Here is a 16,777-nt window from a genome sequence, read left to right on the forward strand (position 1 = left end):
CAAAACTAAAAATAGTTGTAATATAAGATCGACATTGACAATTTAAGCATATTTTATTATTTAATCAGGCAAAATTGACTGGTAACCATGAACCTTAGTTACCATAAATAAACATTTCAAAAAATATATAAAATTCTATAGAAATAAACGATGATCTATTCTTTTTTTTAATGATCAAGTGAATGTTTCTTTTCTATTATATTACTATAATATTTAACATTGATGTAACTCTTTAACATGCCTGTGTATCAAAATTATTTGCTCAATTTCATTACAAGCCCTGATAATGGATTGTAAATAAACGGAAACGTTGGCACAATTTACATTTCAATTTAAAGACCTACACTCCATGATTCAAATTTTATATTAAATATTTCCAAAACTAAAATTAGTTATAAAATAAGATCGACATTGACAATTTAAGCATATTTTATTTTTTCTATTGAATTCAATAGAATTTTATATATCTTTTTGAAATGTTTATTTATGGTAACTAAGGTTCATGGTTACCAGTCAATTTTGGTTGATTAAGTAATAAAATATGATTAAATTGTCAATTAAATAAAATATTTTTATAGTGTGAATAAATCCATAAAAGTAGTAAGGGATACCCCAGTAATCTCTATTAACGACTGATTGCGGTATTCATCGGAATTTCTCGCCTTGCTCGGGAGTCTCGACGGATGTCGAGAAATCTCGAAGGGGCGAGACTTCTCGACTCTTGTCAAGACTCTCGACCCAGGCGAGACTCTCGCCGCGCCGAGAGTCTTGTCCCGACAATGCCGAGAAATGAATTTCTCGTCTCGACCGTCAAGGCGAGACTCTCGCACAGCTCTACTTTGAATCCCTCCTTCTAGGATAGTGACTCCATATTGCGTCTATCCTTGTATCACACAACACAACTCTGGGATACTTGGATAGATGATGACTTGTGCTCGCAGGGTTAGCCTTCAAACAGGCAGTTAGCAATGTAACAAGAGTAAACCTTCAAAAATGGCTCATACCTTGGTTTACAGAGCAAACATTAATTATACACTTTGAGCAGTTCATACTATATATATAGCATCTATATATTTAAGTGATACTCATGCAAAGAGAATTCTTTGAACAGTACAACATCACACGCAGACGGTATTCAGCTTATCCACTTCTATAGCTCCCAAAACAGCTATTTCAGGACTAAAATAACATATAAGAAATGGTCAATTTTACCACAAATTAAATGTATGTAATATGATTGATATATGTAGAAGGAAACACGGAGTAAAAATCCATTCAATAGGAATGTATTGAAAAAAAATTGGCATGCAACTTCATTGAAGTTTTTTACACTACATATTCAGAAATATAAAAACAATGAGTTTAGGTATTGTGTGCAAGTACATGACATCAAAACGTAATAAATATCATAAAAAGTCAACACAATTAGCATTATTAACAGACCAGCTCAATTTTTTCCACCAAAAGCTTGGTATGAAACATATATCAAGGCAGTTAGAACAAATGAAGCATTTAAAAATGAATTACACAGCCACTGATGCAACAGATGTTGACTTAACTATTTTATGAACGAACCAAAAAAATCACATCAACAATTCCTGCGCCACCTTCCTTTGCACACATTGAAGCCCACTGGTAATTTAACAGACATTCAACCACAAGCTCACAAGTCCAAAAACACTCATTGATGTCTCACGCAATTAAACTTTCAGACTTTGATGAAAAACAGATGCTTCATCACTGTTTGTCTATTTCGGTAACGAGTTCGAACCACTGTCGCAGGGCATCACTAAGCACGCCAGGAAGTGCATTAATATCACGAAGTATGAGGTAAAAGGGGAATGGGAAACTGTCCAAATATGAAGTTATTCCAAGCATTTTTCCATCCTTGAAAATGGGCATGCGGATGTCCATGATGGAGTCCTATTGACATAAAAAGAGAAAAATTCATATCAGTATAAACAGAGTGGGGACTTTTACAGCAACTATTTTAAGATTACCATAACTAGAGTAATGATGAAAATCAAACCACAACTCCTATAAAAATAGACAAAAATCAATTAATACTTCGTTTAAAAATATTTACAGCATAACAAAAACTTCAAATTTTTCCTTCAATGAAACCAAAAGTAGAAAGATCACAAACAAAAACTAATTTTGGCCCATTGGAATAAAACCCCACTCTCCCTACTAATGGTTTCCCAGTTCCATTGAATTGATTGGAATTTTAATTTTATTGATAAGTCATCAAATTACATAGGAAAAGCGATACTCCAATGGTTTATTATGAGTAGATGATAAAAATGCAGATTTATCTCTGAAGAGATCTAATTTATATCTATGTTTATATGCATCTTAAACAAAGAAAGAATTATCTCAAGAGATTCAAGGCAGTTAAATATTTACCCAACTTTTCATTGACTGATTTCCAACTACCATGTTAAGAGATACAATATTCAACTATTACCGCCACTGGCAATAATGGTTTAAGCCAGAGGTTCCCAAACTGGGGGTCGCGACCCCCAGGGGGGTCGCGGGCCGTTCGGAAAGGGGTCGCGAGATGTGCGAATAATAAAGTGAACTATGTACTTAAACTTAGACAACTATTTTTAGGGGGTCGCGGCTAAAACGTATGGGCTAAAATGGGTCGCAGAAAGAAAAAGTTTGGGAACCGCTGGTTTAAGCCATTAGCCATCAGCTTACACTCTTAAGCGAGGGCTGGAGTCTAATATTATGGAATGTTTTTGTACACTTGCGACGTCTGATGTTTTCCCATTTTTCACACAGAAGTTTTATGTTGTTAACCAACCTGTTGTTAACAAAGTAGCCATTCACAATCCAGTCAGCACAAAAGATAATTTAGACGGAAATTATTTTGGTAATTTGGGGCAAATGTACCCAAGTAACCTTTACCCTTACTTTACTACATAATTACTCGTGTGCAGAATTACCAACAGTGAAGTATAAAAAATATCAAGTGAGGCATTTACTTAATTGTACGAGGTAGAGACAATTTTAAAGTAGAAAAATAGTTCAATATATCCACAACGACACTGATTTTTTCGGTGATTTTTTTCAAATTATTTTCGATTTCATTTCGCGAATAGTTTCACATTATATACATGCTGTGAATGAAAGGCTGTGGGCATAAACAAAAATTCAAGTACTTAAAAATTACCTGATTATTTTCGTAGTTACATAGAGAAGATAACTAATTTTCATCGGATAATTATTTTCGCTAAAATAATTTTATGAAAGATCGAGTTCACATCTTGACAGTTGGCTATTTTGTATACTCAACTGCAATTTGCAAAAAGTGGACCGTAACGTTGGCTACGAGTGGACAAATAAACAATGAAGGAGGAACATGAACGCAACTGCAAGTGCCGAAGTAACGTGCCTGGCAATTATAATTTCTAACAATTACTAGAGCATGAAGTAAACTAAACTAAGTTACCAGATATAATGCTGAAAATAGTAAAATATAATTCAGTGGATAGTTTAACCAGAGAGTTGCATCACTTTTAGTTGTGACGCCACGGTGAGACAATACTTTTTAATAACCTTTATAACTGAAATTTGGTTCCCTCAACCTCTGCTAAAGTATAGCACTCTTTATTAGCAGTGATTTCAGTGAAAATTTCAGGCGAATATAGTTTGGAAAAGCAGTTTTTAGGATTCTCGTTTGGACGAATTTGTTTCCTCGTAATCATGCCCTGAGGAGTTCGGTGTGGAAGGTGTTGTCACCAAGTGCTCAACAAAAGAAAATTAGTACCAAGTTTAACATTGTTTCTATTTTAAAAGAAATCAAATTGGCAATTCCTCTTAAAACATAACTGTTATGTATTTCAGTATTTCTCTTTCTTCGAGTACGTATGTCCTCATGAATGTAGGTTTTATTTCTGTTATTATTTCTCTTTCACCAAGTGGCTATTTCATAATATAAATGTCATAATTGTATATTTACATAGTAACTTTTCGTCGTTCAATAAACAGCTACTGGTCAATGTCGATTTTGTTCATTTATCGTGTATACGAACGCCTATAACGCATTAAAGTTACCGTATATCTCCGAATATAGTCCCCCCTTTTTTTTTTCCAAAAATGGCCGCGGAAAAGTAGGGGGGGGGACTATAATCGAGTGTGATCCAGTTTAGCATACTAAAGGTGACCATAAAGTTATAAATAACGGCATAATGGCTAATGTTCTCGTAGTCTTTCTATTTGAGTATATTTATGAGGATTATAATCGGAGATATTAGTAAATACTGCCACGTTTTACCGGAAATTTAGACAATTTTTACCACAAATGTTGTAAAGATACGATTCTTCTGATTCAAAAAGCATATCAAATATGCGTTTTCACGGAATCCATCAGGTAGCCGTTAATTTTTCTCGGAAAAGTATTGTTAGAATAATTCAATCGACACTGATCACTTAATGACGCAAAACAGTAAATAATTAAAATGAAAACTAAACACACACTATCATTACATCAATCGAACACTGGAATTGAATCAATAGTATATGTACCCGTCGCTCATTTAATAGTTACACGATTTAAATAATTGCGAAAAATAAACAGATAAAGTGAACCTTTCGTGACGATTTAGCATTTCATTGCGTCCGTAGCTACTATACGTCCGTGCGGTTTGTGTTTACAACCACTGCCTTTACCGCCTTCACAGAACAAGAATGCGCAATAGGTGATGCATTTGTTTCTGAAAAGGCGCAATAATCGACGACTTTAAACCAGAAGCGCCGGCATTACTGCATTTGATCGAAATCCAGCGACTCAGCATCGAAAGTGTGATCAATTTATTGAGGAATATATTCAATTCGCCAGGGTAAGTAGGATCGATAAATTACGTCACATAACGTTTCGCAATTATTTCCACGATATTTTCTTTATTTAAAATAATTTTACGTTTAACAGTGAGGTGATGGATCAAGTAGAAAGATGAGGATCAATCCTGCGGCAGATTAGAGGCCATCAAAGACAGAGTTTCGATGCCAATTTAAAAATAGCCGTTGCAGAATACGCCGTAAATCATAGTATTCACAGCGCTTGCAAAGCGCTAATACATCGCGGAAGTCATTTCGGGGGTCTCGATGCGGCAGATTCAAAGAATTAGAGGAAAATATCGTCGAATTTGTGCGCAAATGCAGAGCAGAAGCTCTTTGTGTAACTTATGCAATGATTCGCGACGAGGCATTGAAAATTGATATAATATTTTTTTCAGTTTTAATGTTTGTTGGAAAAAGTTTATTTCTTAATTTTATTACTTTGATATTCGTAAGTCCTGTAGTTTAATTATTTTGCTTAGCAGGCATTTGATGGCAATATTTTTATAATGTTTATAATTTATTTAACACAATTTTATTTAGATTTCCTAAATTCTTCGGGTCACTTGGATTTGTGATGACTTGATGGGTGTGTTACACTGGATCTAAGGAAGTTTCAGGGCCAAATAATGCAATACTGTTTATGGGATTTAAGTTAAAGCTGATATATTGACATTGTTTGTAGTCATTTGGAAATCAAAAATATTAATAATTTGTGAATGTTTAAAAAATACAATAGCCTTGGATACTTAAAAAATTTTCTCATTTCTTCATTACATCTGGTTAAGGAACTATAAATTACTGATACATGCAATGGATCACAACATGTTTTAGGTATAGTTATTTTGTTGTGATGGAAAATATGTGAACAGATTTGTTCTTAATAATCACAGAAAATAATAGTTTTTATCGACTCTAGAATCTTAACTTGCTAACCACAGAAAAATTGCCTTCCTTTGCATTTTAAAATTTTTCCCAAAACTGAGGTCTCAAAATTGGGGGGGGGGGGACTATAGAGGGGGACTATATTCAGAGGGGGACTATATTCGGAGATATACGGTATGTCCTGTTAGTTCATAATAGCACTGATAGAGGGAGTGTCGTCATGTTTATTTTAAAGCTCCACAAATGGCTCTGATGTCGCATCGGGAAGTAGTACGAATTTTACCCATGTTTTACCACCAAATTACCCAAATTTTACCACTTAAATTTATAGATATTTTGCCCGTTAACATGCAGGTTACCCATCTTTAACCATGATTTTACCCGGGTAAAATAAGGGTAATAATGGGGTAATTTATCTTTTGTGCTGACTGGGAATGGTGGCTGTATGTCAGGAATCAAGCCTTGTGTTAGGATAAGAAAACAAACAATACTCGTTAATCGCCTCAAATGAAGGGACACACACCATAGAAGAAGCAGTCATAAATGCAGTTCTAAATGAGGAAGAGATTTGGAATCACTTCCACTCATTTTAATTTCCTGACATACTTTAAGAATTTCGTCTGAACCAGCACTAAGCGAAGTGCTAATCTTAGCTCAAGTGCTGCATATGACACAGTATGTGTGGAGTGAATGTACCCTGTCAGATGAGCTCTAACCTTGCCTATCCTAATCGACCTCGCGAATAAAGCATTCACTAATTGAGTTCTCAGGAGATGGAATTCTTTGATCCCAGGATCCCTTTGAGGAAATTACAGATCGTTTCCTCACTTGAGATGAGATTACTATGAGATTTGAAATTCTCTCTTTTGATTTGTCTATTAAGTCTCTATTGATTTGCTGCTCACTTCTTTGGGTTCAAAAACAAGTCATACCAATTTAAAATCTCAAAATTAATATGAGATAAAACTTACTTTGCTTTCTGGATTATCAACAATGACAAATACAGTGAAAATTCCGGAGTCTTGAGCTCGTCGGACAGCGTGTTTCACAACATCAGTGCCTTCATTCCAAACACCTCTCCCATCTGACACAATAACCAACAATTGTGCTGCATTGACATTTAGAGAGGAAGACGTTTTACAGCTGTAAAGCATTGATGTAGCAGTGTCCATTAGATTACCAATCAAAGTCTTTTTCTGGTCAAAAGAAAACTGCTGCAACAACCTGAAAATAAGACAAATGCAGGGTATATGAAACAAGAAAGCATTAACAGTCAGAGTCGTAAGCCAGCCACAGCAAATATTATTCTTTAACCTATAGCAACACCTGAAATCAGGCTGGGTAATAATTTCACAAAACAAATGATTTTTACAAAATTGATGCATCATAGCATTGAAATGTGGATTATGCAAATTTGTAATGAATTAGGATCTGAGGCCTATCTGGGTGGCTTACTTAGTTCCAAAAATAAATGATGTTAACAAAATGATTACTATGATTACATAAAGAATAAAAGAAAGACATCATTAACGTTGAAAGAAGCTCTTCATGAAATACATAGTAACTGAGATTATATAAAAATGAAGCAGACTTATGCATTTGACAAATGCTCAATTCCTTTCCTCTACTCAATTATACCTGACAATTATTGGTCGTACTGTTTCTTAATAATTTGATAGAAAAAAACTAAATATTTTATGAGAAAAATGTTAAAAAATGCATAGGATCTTGTAATTTTTTCCCTGATGAATGTTTTGCATCACAAAATATTCCAAACCAATAGCAAAAATAAGTCAAATCAGAAAGTATTTATTAGAAGAAATCACATACCTGGCTCCACTTTGCTCACTAAAAGGCTCACTTAAAGGGTGTAAAACTTTAACAACTTCACCAAAACTGAGTACACTCAATTGACCTGCTTCAAGAAGAGTTAGAGCTCTTGAAACAAGTGCAAGTGACTCAAAAGCCAACTGAAAGAAATAAAATGATTATCAGGTGGAATGTTAATAGCAATAATTATGTTCCAGTCACAAAGCCAACAGAGCATAAATTAACTTTTCTTGTTCTCTTTCAGCTACATAAGAATTCTAGAAAATTAAAATTAAGGACAATCTCACCTCTTTGGAATGGTTATCAGCCATGCTCGAAGAATCATCAATGGCTAACACTATTTGATACTCTCGTTTTGATGGTTTGGTTCTCCTTAACCAAATTTTATCCTTTCTGAATTCACTAGCAATGTACGGAATCACCTGAGAATATCAAGCAGTAATTAGGACAGGAAATAATAGAGCAATAAAATATGTATTACGTTAGTAAGCACAAGATTCAAATTGCATGCAACAGAAAGATTTAGTTAACTGTCCATTTGGAGTTTTTTCTTGACCACAAAAGAAGTCCACCACATCACCAAGATGTCATGACTCCACTGAGAAGCGAAGATAGCCTTCTAATGTTAGAAGATAGCAATGTATGCTTCGTTTCCCAAAGAAGAAAGTGAGAGTAAGAATTAAAGGAAAAAACAGGAAGAACAAGCGAAGGGAGGCAATATGCCCGAGGATATTTCAAATAGTACAATTAATGAATATCAAGAAATATTATCAAATTAGATTAAGCACTCGACGACAATTGTTTTCTATTTGAAGGCAACTTCAGTTCTGTACATTATGACCCCATTACATGTTATTTCTGACACTCAAAATGCCCTCATCATTACACATTGTGTACATGTATAAAAGGAATAAATACAGTAGAACTTCTTTCGTACGTTTTTGAAGGGACCACAAAAAATGAATGTGCTATCCAGAAAAACGTGCTAACCAGGGAAGTAAATAATACAAATAGGGGTTATTGCAATCTGTGGAAAAGTCGTCATAATTACTATGTACCACTGTCAAGTTCTTGTAGGATCGCTTCCCTGAACTCTTATCACATTTAAAATCAAGAAAATTAGTGCTAAACGGCCAAAAATAACCATGTGAATGAAAATCTAAATGTAAATCACTTTGGTTTCAAATTGAGGAAAACTGTATATTTCAAAAATATAATGATTAGAGTCAGAACTTAAAACAGGTATAGCTTGAGAAAAACAGACAAATATCCTGATCAAGTGAGAAAATTTCAGTTTTCAGCCCTTTGTGGAGCTTCCAAAGATTTTTATCAGTCACTAATCAGGATATTCACTACTTCTTGCTCTAAAACATACCAAAAAATCACAAATACAAGAACATTTGTTTCATTTCACTAGCCTAGAAGAAAAAAGAATTATCTAGTTATAGCATTTGCAAAAAAATATAGTCTACTTTTACCAAGGTTTTTATACGGTAAAAATTCCTCTGAATGATTCAGGATGCCTCAGTTAATTTCTAACCAAATCCAAGCAAAAGTATGCATCAATAGTGAGAACCTAATGAATTCCAGGAGAGAATGAATTCCAACCTTTCTCATATTGATGCGACGTCCAGTCCTATAATCTCCTTTTAGCCTGGATGCTTGCGTGGGTTCCAATACAAGTCTAAGTTGCTCACTCAAGTCCCTGGACAAGCCCTCTGTGAGAGCCACAAAATTATCCCAAGCGTGCAGGGCTTCATCACCAGCAGGAGGCTATGCAATGAGAAAAAGGAGGATGAAACATGGAGCCAATCACACTCACAGAGACAATATTTCTAGATGTTTTCATGATTTTAATTCTGAATTTTATGTATTAATTTATTCCGATATGCACCCTCTATTACCTCTGAAAACATCACATTATCAGCCTTTACATTAGGGATTCAAAGAACAAACTATATACAGGAGAACCTTGATAACATGAAGTAGGATAATACATAGTGAAACTGTTGGTTCCGATGAAAAGCCTGCACCAAATGTACAGCGAATTTGATAATACAAATTTTTTTTTGAATTTGCAAACCTCAATTCTAAATTCTGTTCTACATTTCACAAATTTAGATATATAAAATTCAATCAAAAATGAGACAACAATGATGGGACAGTCAACAATTGCATTCTTTAAATTGAAACACATCTCAGAGTAACAGATTAATAAAGTAATAAAGAAGTCTTTTGGGGGTTAGGTGAATACCTGACTCCATTCGGCAAGCTGCTTCTGGAGTTGGAGACGGAGCTCTTCCGGATTGGGCATATCGGCTCCTTGCTCATGTTCCAGAGCCACGAGCTGAGTGTGGAAGAAGGTGTCTGCACCCCTGGCAGCTCCCTGTGTCGCCACCGCTTCCCCCTCCACTTCGGCACCCCCCTCCATCACCTTATCCCCCTCCCTCTTGCTCTTCGACTCCTTCCTCCTCTTCTTCTCCCCACCCACCTCCTCTTCACTCTCCACAGAATCCTCAATTATCGGAACGTCCTCTTCCGAGACCACCGACTCATCTGCACCAGGAAAGGAATGAGAATTAAATGTGCGAGAATTCAACAGAGAAAAAATATCATTTGCCTTGACCCAGATATGTAACCTGGATGCCCAGCATTAGCAACAGGGGCCCCAACAATAAAGGTAACTAGGCATCTTTCCTTCACGGTGGAATGTTGTTGGCTTTAGATGACCGAATACTGCATGCAGCCAGACATACAATGCCATAAGGTAGCATTTTTGTGGGCAAGGCAACTAATTAGCATGGAAAAATTCCAAAATTCAGATTTAATAATACTTTCAACAGTGCTCACCATTGAAATTATCCAAGGAAATAACCGTGGAATAGCCAGCGGCAAAACAATACAGTGTGACCAGAAAGCACACACAATGTGCAAATGTTCCACAGAGAATAATCAATTGTGTTGAACAGGGCTTGAACCCAGATCCCCTGAATTTGCAACAGGATATCCATCATTAGCCACCAAAGCATCCATTCAACTAGTGGGGTTTTGTTAGTTTCAAAGGATAAGGTGGTGTAGGTTGCCAGACATACAATGCCACAAGTCAGCATATTTGCACAAACAACACCTTAGTACTACGGCTGAAGCCAGAACTTTGAACATTAAGGCATTCATCATAGCAGGTTGTCCACTACTTGACAATTAAAAACTTGACTGAATTTTTCTGATTTTGCAGGGGAGTAGATTTGTTTTCCAGGGTGCTATCCAGTCCTAAATATAAGCATTTTTGGATAAGTATTGCTTATGGGGTAGAATAACTAACTCAATGAAGACACAGATGTTAAATCCTTTTTAAAGCTTTGTGTAACGTCTTGAGATGATAGAAACTTATCTAAACATGCAAGTAAAATATTAAGATAAAATTTAATAAACCATCTACATATTACTTTAACCTTCGGCTCACATATCACACAAGAGGAGTAGAACAGATTACGTGCACAATAAGTCCTGCTAACTATTTTCCAAGCATGAGCTATAAGTATATGAAATAAGTATATGTAATAAGTAAAGAAAATCAAGTAAGTATCCATACCGACAGATCATAATTCTTGAAATGGAATGTTTCTGGAGAAGGAGCTTATTTCTTGCTTTACTCTGAGTGCCTACTACCTATGTGTTGCAGGAACACAATGCATTAGGCAAAGTTTGCAAGGGGGATCAGGGTTTGCATCCCAATAAAGGCAAATGATTTTTCATCAGTGGTATTAAAAACCATAGACCAAAGTATCAAAACATATTGTTTTTATGACAAACACTAAGTTGTAGTATTACGGAGAAAAGAGAAAACTACTACATCATTACACATACCTTCTTGCATTGGTACATCATCTTCATTTCCATCAGGTTTATCAGCATCCTCATCATCCCTATTTGGAATAGGCTGTATCTCCGTTTGTTCCTATAGAAAAGGAATAACAAATTATTGATGACTGACAATAAATATAACACACTATTAAAGTGAAATTTATACATCCTTATCCAAATTGGAGAAAACTGATTCCATAACAACAATAAGTTTAAACATGAAATGATTATTATTATGTTACTTATTTTGACTTAATAGGTAACATTTATACATTAAGCATTTTAAATCTAAGGTCATTTTTAGGTGGTGCATTAGAGCAGGAGAGGCAAACCAAAATGATCTGGCTTGCTTCTTTGAAAATGCATCACAACATAAGGCACACAAAAGGCAGTGTTATTTTATGGCTTAGAGGGAGTATATTTTTTCCAAAAGTGGAGATATTTAACCCTGAGATCAGTGCTACTTTAATGAGGACATAATGTATGCTACTAAGTGCTTTGTGGGAGGAGGTGACCAACAGCTAAGGTCATTTCCACCGTAGGAAAGGTCAGGATGGAGAGAAACTCTAGGTTGCCATTAGCTTGCTCAAAAGGCACCAAAGGAACCACAGCTTAACGTCCCATCTGACTGAGTGCCGTACTTGAAACGCCCTCCACAGTGCACGCAAGCAGGGATTGGGCAGTCTCTGAAAAATCTCTGCCACCGTGGGATTTGAACTTTGGCCCGCAGGGTGGGAAGATAGCATCAAATCACCATAACAGCCTGATCCCTCATCATTGCAATAACATAAATATATCAAACCTTGGTGGCAGCATCCAGAGTCAGCTCATAGGATTTCTCCTTGGCCTCCTTGATGTGCTCATACATCTCGTTCTCCCCACGCTCCTCCTCATTGCCTTCCTCCATCTTCTCGTCCGCCTCTTCCTCCTCCCCTGCCTCCTTCTCCTCTCCCTCCTTCCCCTCCGCATCGATCGTTTTCAACTTCTTCTTGATGGGTTCCTTGGTTTCTCCTGAGCAAAAAAATTAAATTACATTGGCAATATTCCAGCAACACATAATCCATGAGGTATTCACAAAAACAGAAAGGGGAATACGTAGTCACTCTTGCCATTCTCTCATGACAGTCATCAGCAGGTTGCTGTACTCATTTCTTTAAGTATTTCATGTGATTTTGTGCATGCATTGTTAAATTCAAACCGTAAATTAAGGAAGAATACATATTTAGATGAAAAATAACGTGGATATTCATAACATGGAATGGTAGTTAACAAATCAATCAACCCAAATCGAATGCAGTGGGTGCAACGGTTTGTGGGCAATTCTCCGAAGAATGAGAGATTGCACTCATTAATGTTTCAGTGAATGCCCTAGCGCCGTGATGCTAAGTTTTCATTAAGAGCTTGACCACGTAAGTGCCACCCTTTAGAACCCAGTAAACACAAAGTATGCCAAGGATTTTTTTGAGTAATTTGATTGATTTTAATCGGAAATTTATAAAAATTTCAATATGAATGTTTTGAAGCAATTTTTTTATTTGCACTTCTTATAATTATGTTATCAATAAAACTATTCACATATGTAAGTTGTTATCTCTTCTATAGAACTTGGGTGTATAATGTAATTTTGGTATTTATTGAAAAATACCCAGCTGTTAAGATTAGCTTGTGGCATTCATTGCACATATTCCTTGGGCCGATAGACTGGCTGGCTGGCTGGCACTTAAAAGGGCTCACTTAAATTCACACCTAGTTTTTTCTATAAACTGGCCTTTAGGCCCGTATTATTAGTCGACCCTATATATCCATCCCCATCAAAAAGAGGTCCCTACATGCGTTTCCCAGTCGGCCCTACAAAAGTGGTAGGGGGTGATTCCATCATCAAGTTCTTGAGATGACGTAGATGAATCCGCAGCGCCAATTTTCCACTCTGGTGGCACAATGGGACCTTACTATGAAACTAAGAAAAGACGTCTGATAATTTTCGGGCGTAATGTCAGGGCAACGGCTCAAGGTAAATAAACAATCGGTGTCGTCCCCAGGTGGTGTACGTACATTAATTATCGCCACAAATTCTCTCATAACGAGCCAAAGGTAGAACTAGATTGTCTTCATATTACTTCAAAAGCAGTCTGTAAAAGATGTTGATAAGTATGTGGCAAATATGATCATCGACGTGGGAACTTACATTGCATCATCAAGGTTCGGCATTCAATTTTACATTCCGTAGTTAAGCTTATTATGTGGCAAATAGCGGCATGAAAATACGTTTTCTATGGTTATACATAGAAGAAGCATTGGTTTCTCAAAAACATACAAAGTGGCAAACATTAAAAGTATTAATATAAATTTGCAGAAACAAGGTGCACATACACCATTATATTGTACTTATTAAACTTCAGCCAATTTTATTATTTATTTTATTTGATGGGGAATATTGTGGTAGTATTATTACCTTCCTGCTGTTTCTGTACATTTTAAAGTGGCTTGTGTGAGCATGTCTCCCTTAATATGCATTATAACGTAGGTTCTTTAATCAAAGTGATCAGCAGATGAAATTAGTTTTTGTAAGGTGTAGGGCTGGTTCAGGTATCCTACATTATATAAGGGCCATTTAGTTCCAAATATGGCCATATGTAGGGCGAGACTGGTTTATGTAGGGGCTGATGATGTATAAAGGGTTGGTTGGCCCTTCGGGGTCGACTGAGAATACGGCCGTTAGTCCAATTTAAAAAGATGAATAAACAAGCGAATTACCCAGAGTCCTAGTGCTATCGGACTCTCCAGGCCTCCTCCTCTTCCTCTCGTCTTTCTCGGCATTTTCCTTCCTCTCCTTCTCCCTCCTCAGATTTGCGTCTTCCTCCTCACCCCCGTGACCCCTCTCCCTCTGCTCCTCCTGATTCAGTCCCACTCCGTGCTTCTCCTTGCTCTCGTCCGCGTTCTTGCCCTCGTCCTCCTTCGAGTGCTCTGCCACACTCGTCGTCTTGTCCTTGGAGCCCTCGGGAGGCACCTGATCCAACGACTCCACCGCCTCCGCGCTCGGCTGGTCCTCTGACGGGAGTGCCACCTCCTCCTTTTCCGCCTTCTCCTCCTCCTCTCCCTCGCCATCTTTGTCCGTTCCCATGGCTCCTTCCTCCATCGGCCTATCCTCATTATCCGCCCCTTCCCCCTCCTCCTTCTTCTCGTCTTCCGCCTCGCCCTTCTCCTGCCTCAGCCCCTCTCCCGCCCCCTCATCATCCTCTCCCTCTTCTTCCTCCTCCTCGCCTCCTTTCTCTTCCGGATCACCCGTCGCCTTCTCTTCGTCCTCATTCTTCTCGTCCTTGTCACCGCCTTCCTCGCCAATTTGCTCTGGAAAGAAGAAAAATGAATGCAGGCATCATGATTTTGACAGATCAAATATGGCTCAGCGCCCTTATAGAGAATTAAATCCAAACAGTACATGGGAATTTTTCCATATTGAAATAAACACTTGCGATTTTCCTTGATTATATAATTTATTCCGACATAGGGTACAATGTTACTACATCATCTGCAAGGTACAAATGGTGTGTAGTGCATTCAATTTATACAATTTTTTACTTGAGCGGCGGAAAGGAATGGGAAACCCCTTTTCTTCTTCAGGTTTTCCCATCCTCTCCCTTTTCTCTCTCCCCTTATTTAATTCTATTAATTGTGTTTAGTAACATTGAAACCTAGGTCGTAATAAATTTTATAATTGTGGAAAATTGCAAGTACAGTGAAACCTCGATTTTACATTCCCCCATTTTACATTTTCCCTGATTTTGCACAGTTTTTATCAGGTCCCAAACAATACTGCCTTTAGAAAATGATACTCTATTTTACAATATCCTCAATTTTGCACTTTTTGTAAGTGGTCCATTCAAAAGTGTAAAATAGAGGTTTCACTGTATTCATTTCCATACCCTTATAAAGAGTTGTCTCAGGCTTATTCTGGTGGAATTTCAGCATGCTATTGAAGTAAAAGTTACTGTCAATACTCCAAAAATACTTCATTCCACTTCACAACCAGTTTCAATACATTTTGTATTATCTTCTCACGGATCCTCAAAACATTTTGCTTAAATACTACTGAGGGGAAACAAGTAGAGAAATGCATAGGGTATTTATTGGAAAATGTATGATGCTAGGTAGGTATACAAATTAAAGATTAAATGCATTCCAATTTGTACAACATTGAAGAGGTGATATTGATCCGTACAAGTACCATGATGATATCCATTCTATCATGAGAGAGTGTATTAATATTTAATGGAAATATATGAAGAGGAAAATCCAAGTGTAAAGGACATTGATGTTACACCATGGAATATGGATATAAATAATAGAGCAAAATGAGTAGACAAAGCAATAGAAGTGCATTCAATAATCATACTAGCAAATTAAAATCCTCTTCCAAAGAGTGATGTCTGCAGAAGATGTTAATCAGAATGTGAAAGCAGACATGAAAAGGTAGCATAAAGTTGATTTCATCTGCAATTTAATGAATACATTAACATAATATTCACGAAATCTCCTCTAATTCTAAAAAAAATCAATGAAAACTTATCGATGTCGACCCGATCCCGAATGTAAACAAAAGCCACCTTATTTGTTTTGTAAGGGTCCCTCCAGTACCTTGCCCTACTTTATTCAACTGGCAACTAAGGTCTTCACCAATTGGCTCTTTTAACAGTCATATGATCTAATTCCCTGGCAGCGATACAATTACAAAATCACAAACCACCTTCAAACCTTTATAAAACATCACACTTCATTACACTCACATTGGCTGAAGAATCATTTAAAATACTAAATTTAGAAGCTATTGTGATACCCAGCAACCCGAAGCCTGATTATTACCATGCAATTAGAAAATGCATGAGCAATGGCATCCAAATTAAAACAATACCTTTCATGGTATCAATATCAAAAGGGTTTTCCTCTGCATTTCCATCATTATCTTTTGCTTCTCCTTCATCCAACTGCAAGTCATCAGGAAGATCCATTGCTTCAGGTTCGGGGAAAGGATCCTGTTTGCCATGATATGGGTCTACCTACATAAAAAGAGATTAAAAGAACAAATTAATAAGAGGTATTGCACAAAAGGAATCCATGCCTGCACAACACTTTTACTAGCAAATGGACATTAGCCACAGCACTGGTTAAACATTTTCCTTCATCATACATTTCTTATTGATGTCAAAAATAGAAATAACTATCCAAATTTCTCAAAAATATAAATTAAGATGAATAATACATTTTAATAAAAAAGAAAATTAATTTTTTCCACAGAAAATATGAATTGTAATATTTCTTAGGATATAAAGTTTACTCTATTGCATTATCATTGATATAA

General features: G+C 36.5%; 1 protein-coding gene across 1 annotated transcript in view; it reads right to left on the reverse strand.

The window, feature by feature from the left end:
- Window positions 1-1,270: 1,270 nt before the first annotated feature.
- The window catches only part of LOC124166118 (midasin), a 163,107-nt gene continuing 147,600 nt past the window's right edge, over window positions 1,271-16,777 (reverse strand). The window contains exons 68-77 of the mRNA XM_046543775.1: window positions 16,331-16,475; window positions 14,179-14,769; window positions 12,227-12,435; window positions 11,428-11,518; window positions 9,815-10,116; window positions 9,169-9,333; window positions 7,848-7,982; window positions 7,561-7,700; window positions 6,702-6,954; window positions 1,271-1,923 (exon numbers count right to left, since the gene is read on the reverse strand). Of these exons, the coding sequence (XP_046399731.1) occupies window positions 1,738-1,923; window positions 6,702-6,954; window positions 7,561-7,700; window positions 7,848-7,982; window positions 9,169-9,333; window positions 9,815-10,116; window positions 11,428-11,518; window positions 12,227-12,435; window positions 14,179-14,769; window positions 16,331-16,475 (2,217 nt within the window). The 3' untranslated portion in view covers window positions 1,271-1,737. The remainder of the gene's footprint in view (window positions 1,924-6,701; window positions 6,955-7,560; window positions 7,701-7,847; window positions 7,983-9,168; window positions 9,334-9,814; window positions 10,117-11,427; window positions 11,519-12,226; window positions 12,436-14,178; window positions 14,770-16,330; window positions 16,476-16,777) is intronic.

This window comes from Ischnura elegans, chromosome 9 (assembly GCF_921293095.1).
Source record: "Ischnura elegans chromosome 9, ioIscEleg1.1, whole genome shotgun sequence".
Lineage (NCBI taxonomy): Eukaryota > Metazoa > Arthropoda > Insecta > Odonata > Coenagrionidae > Ischnura > Ischnura elegans.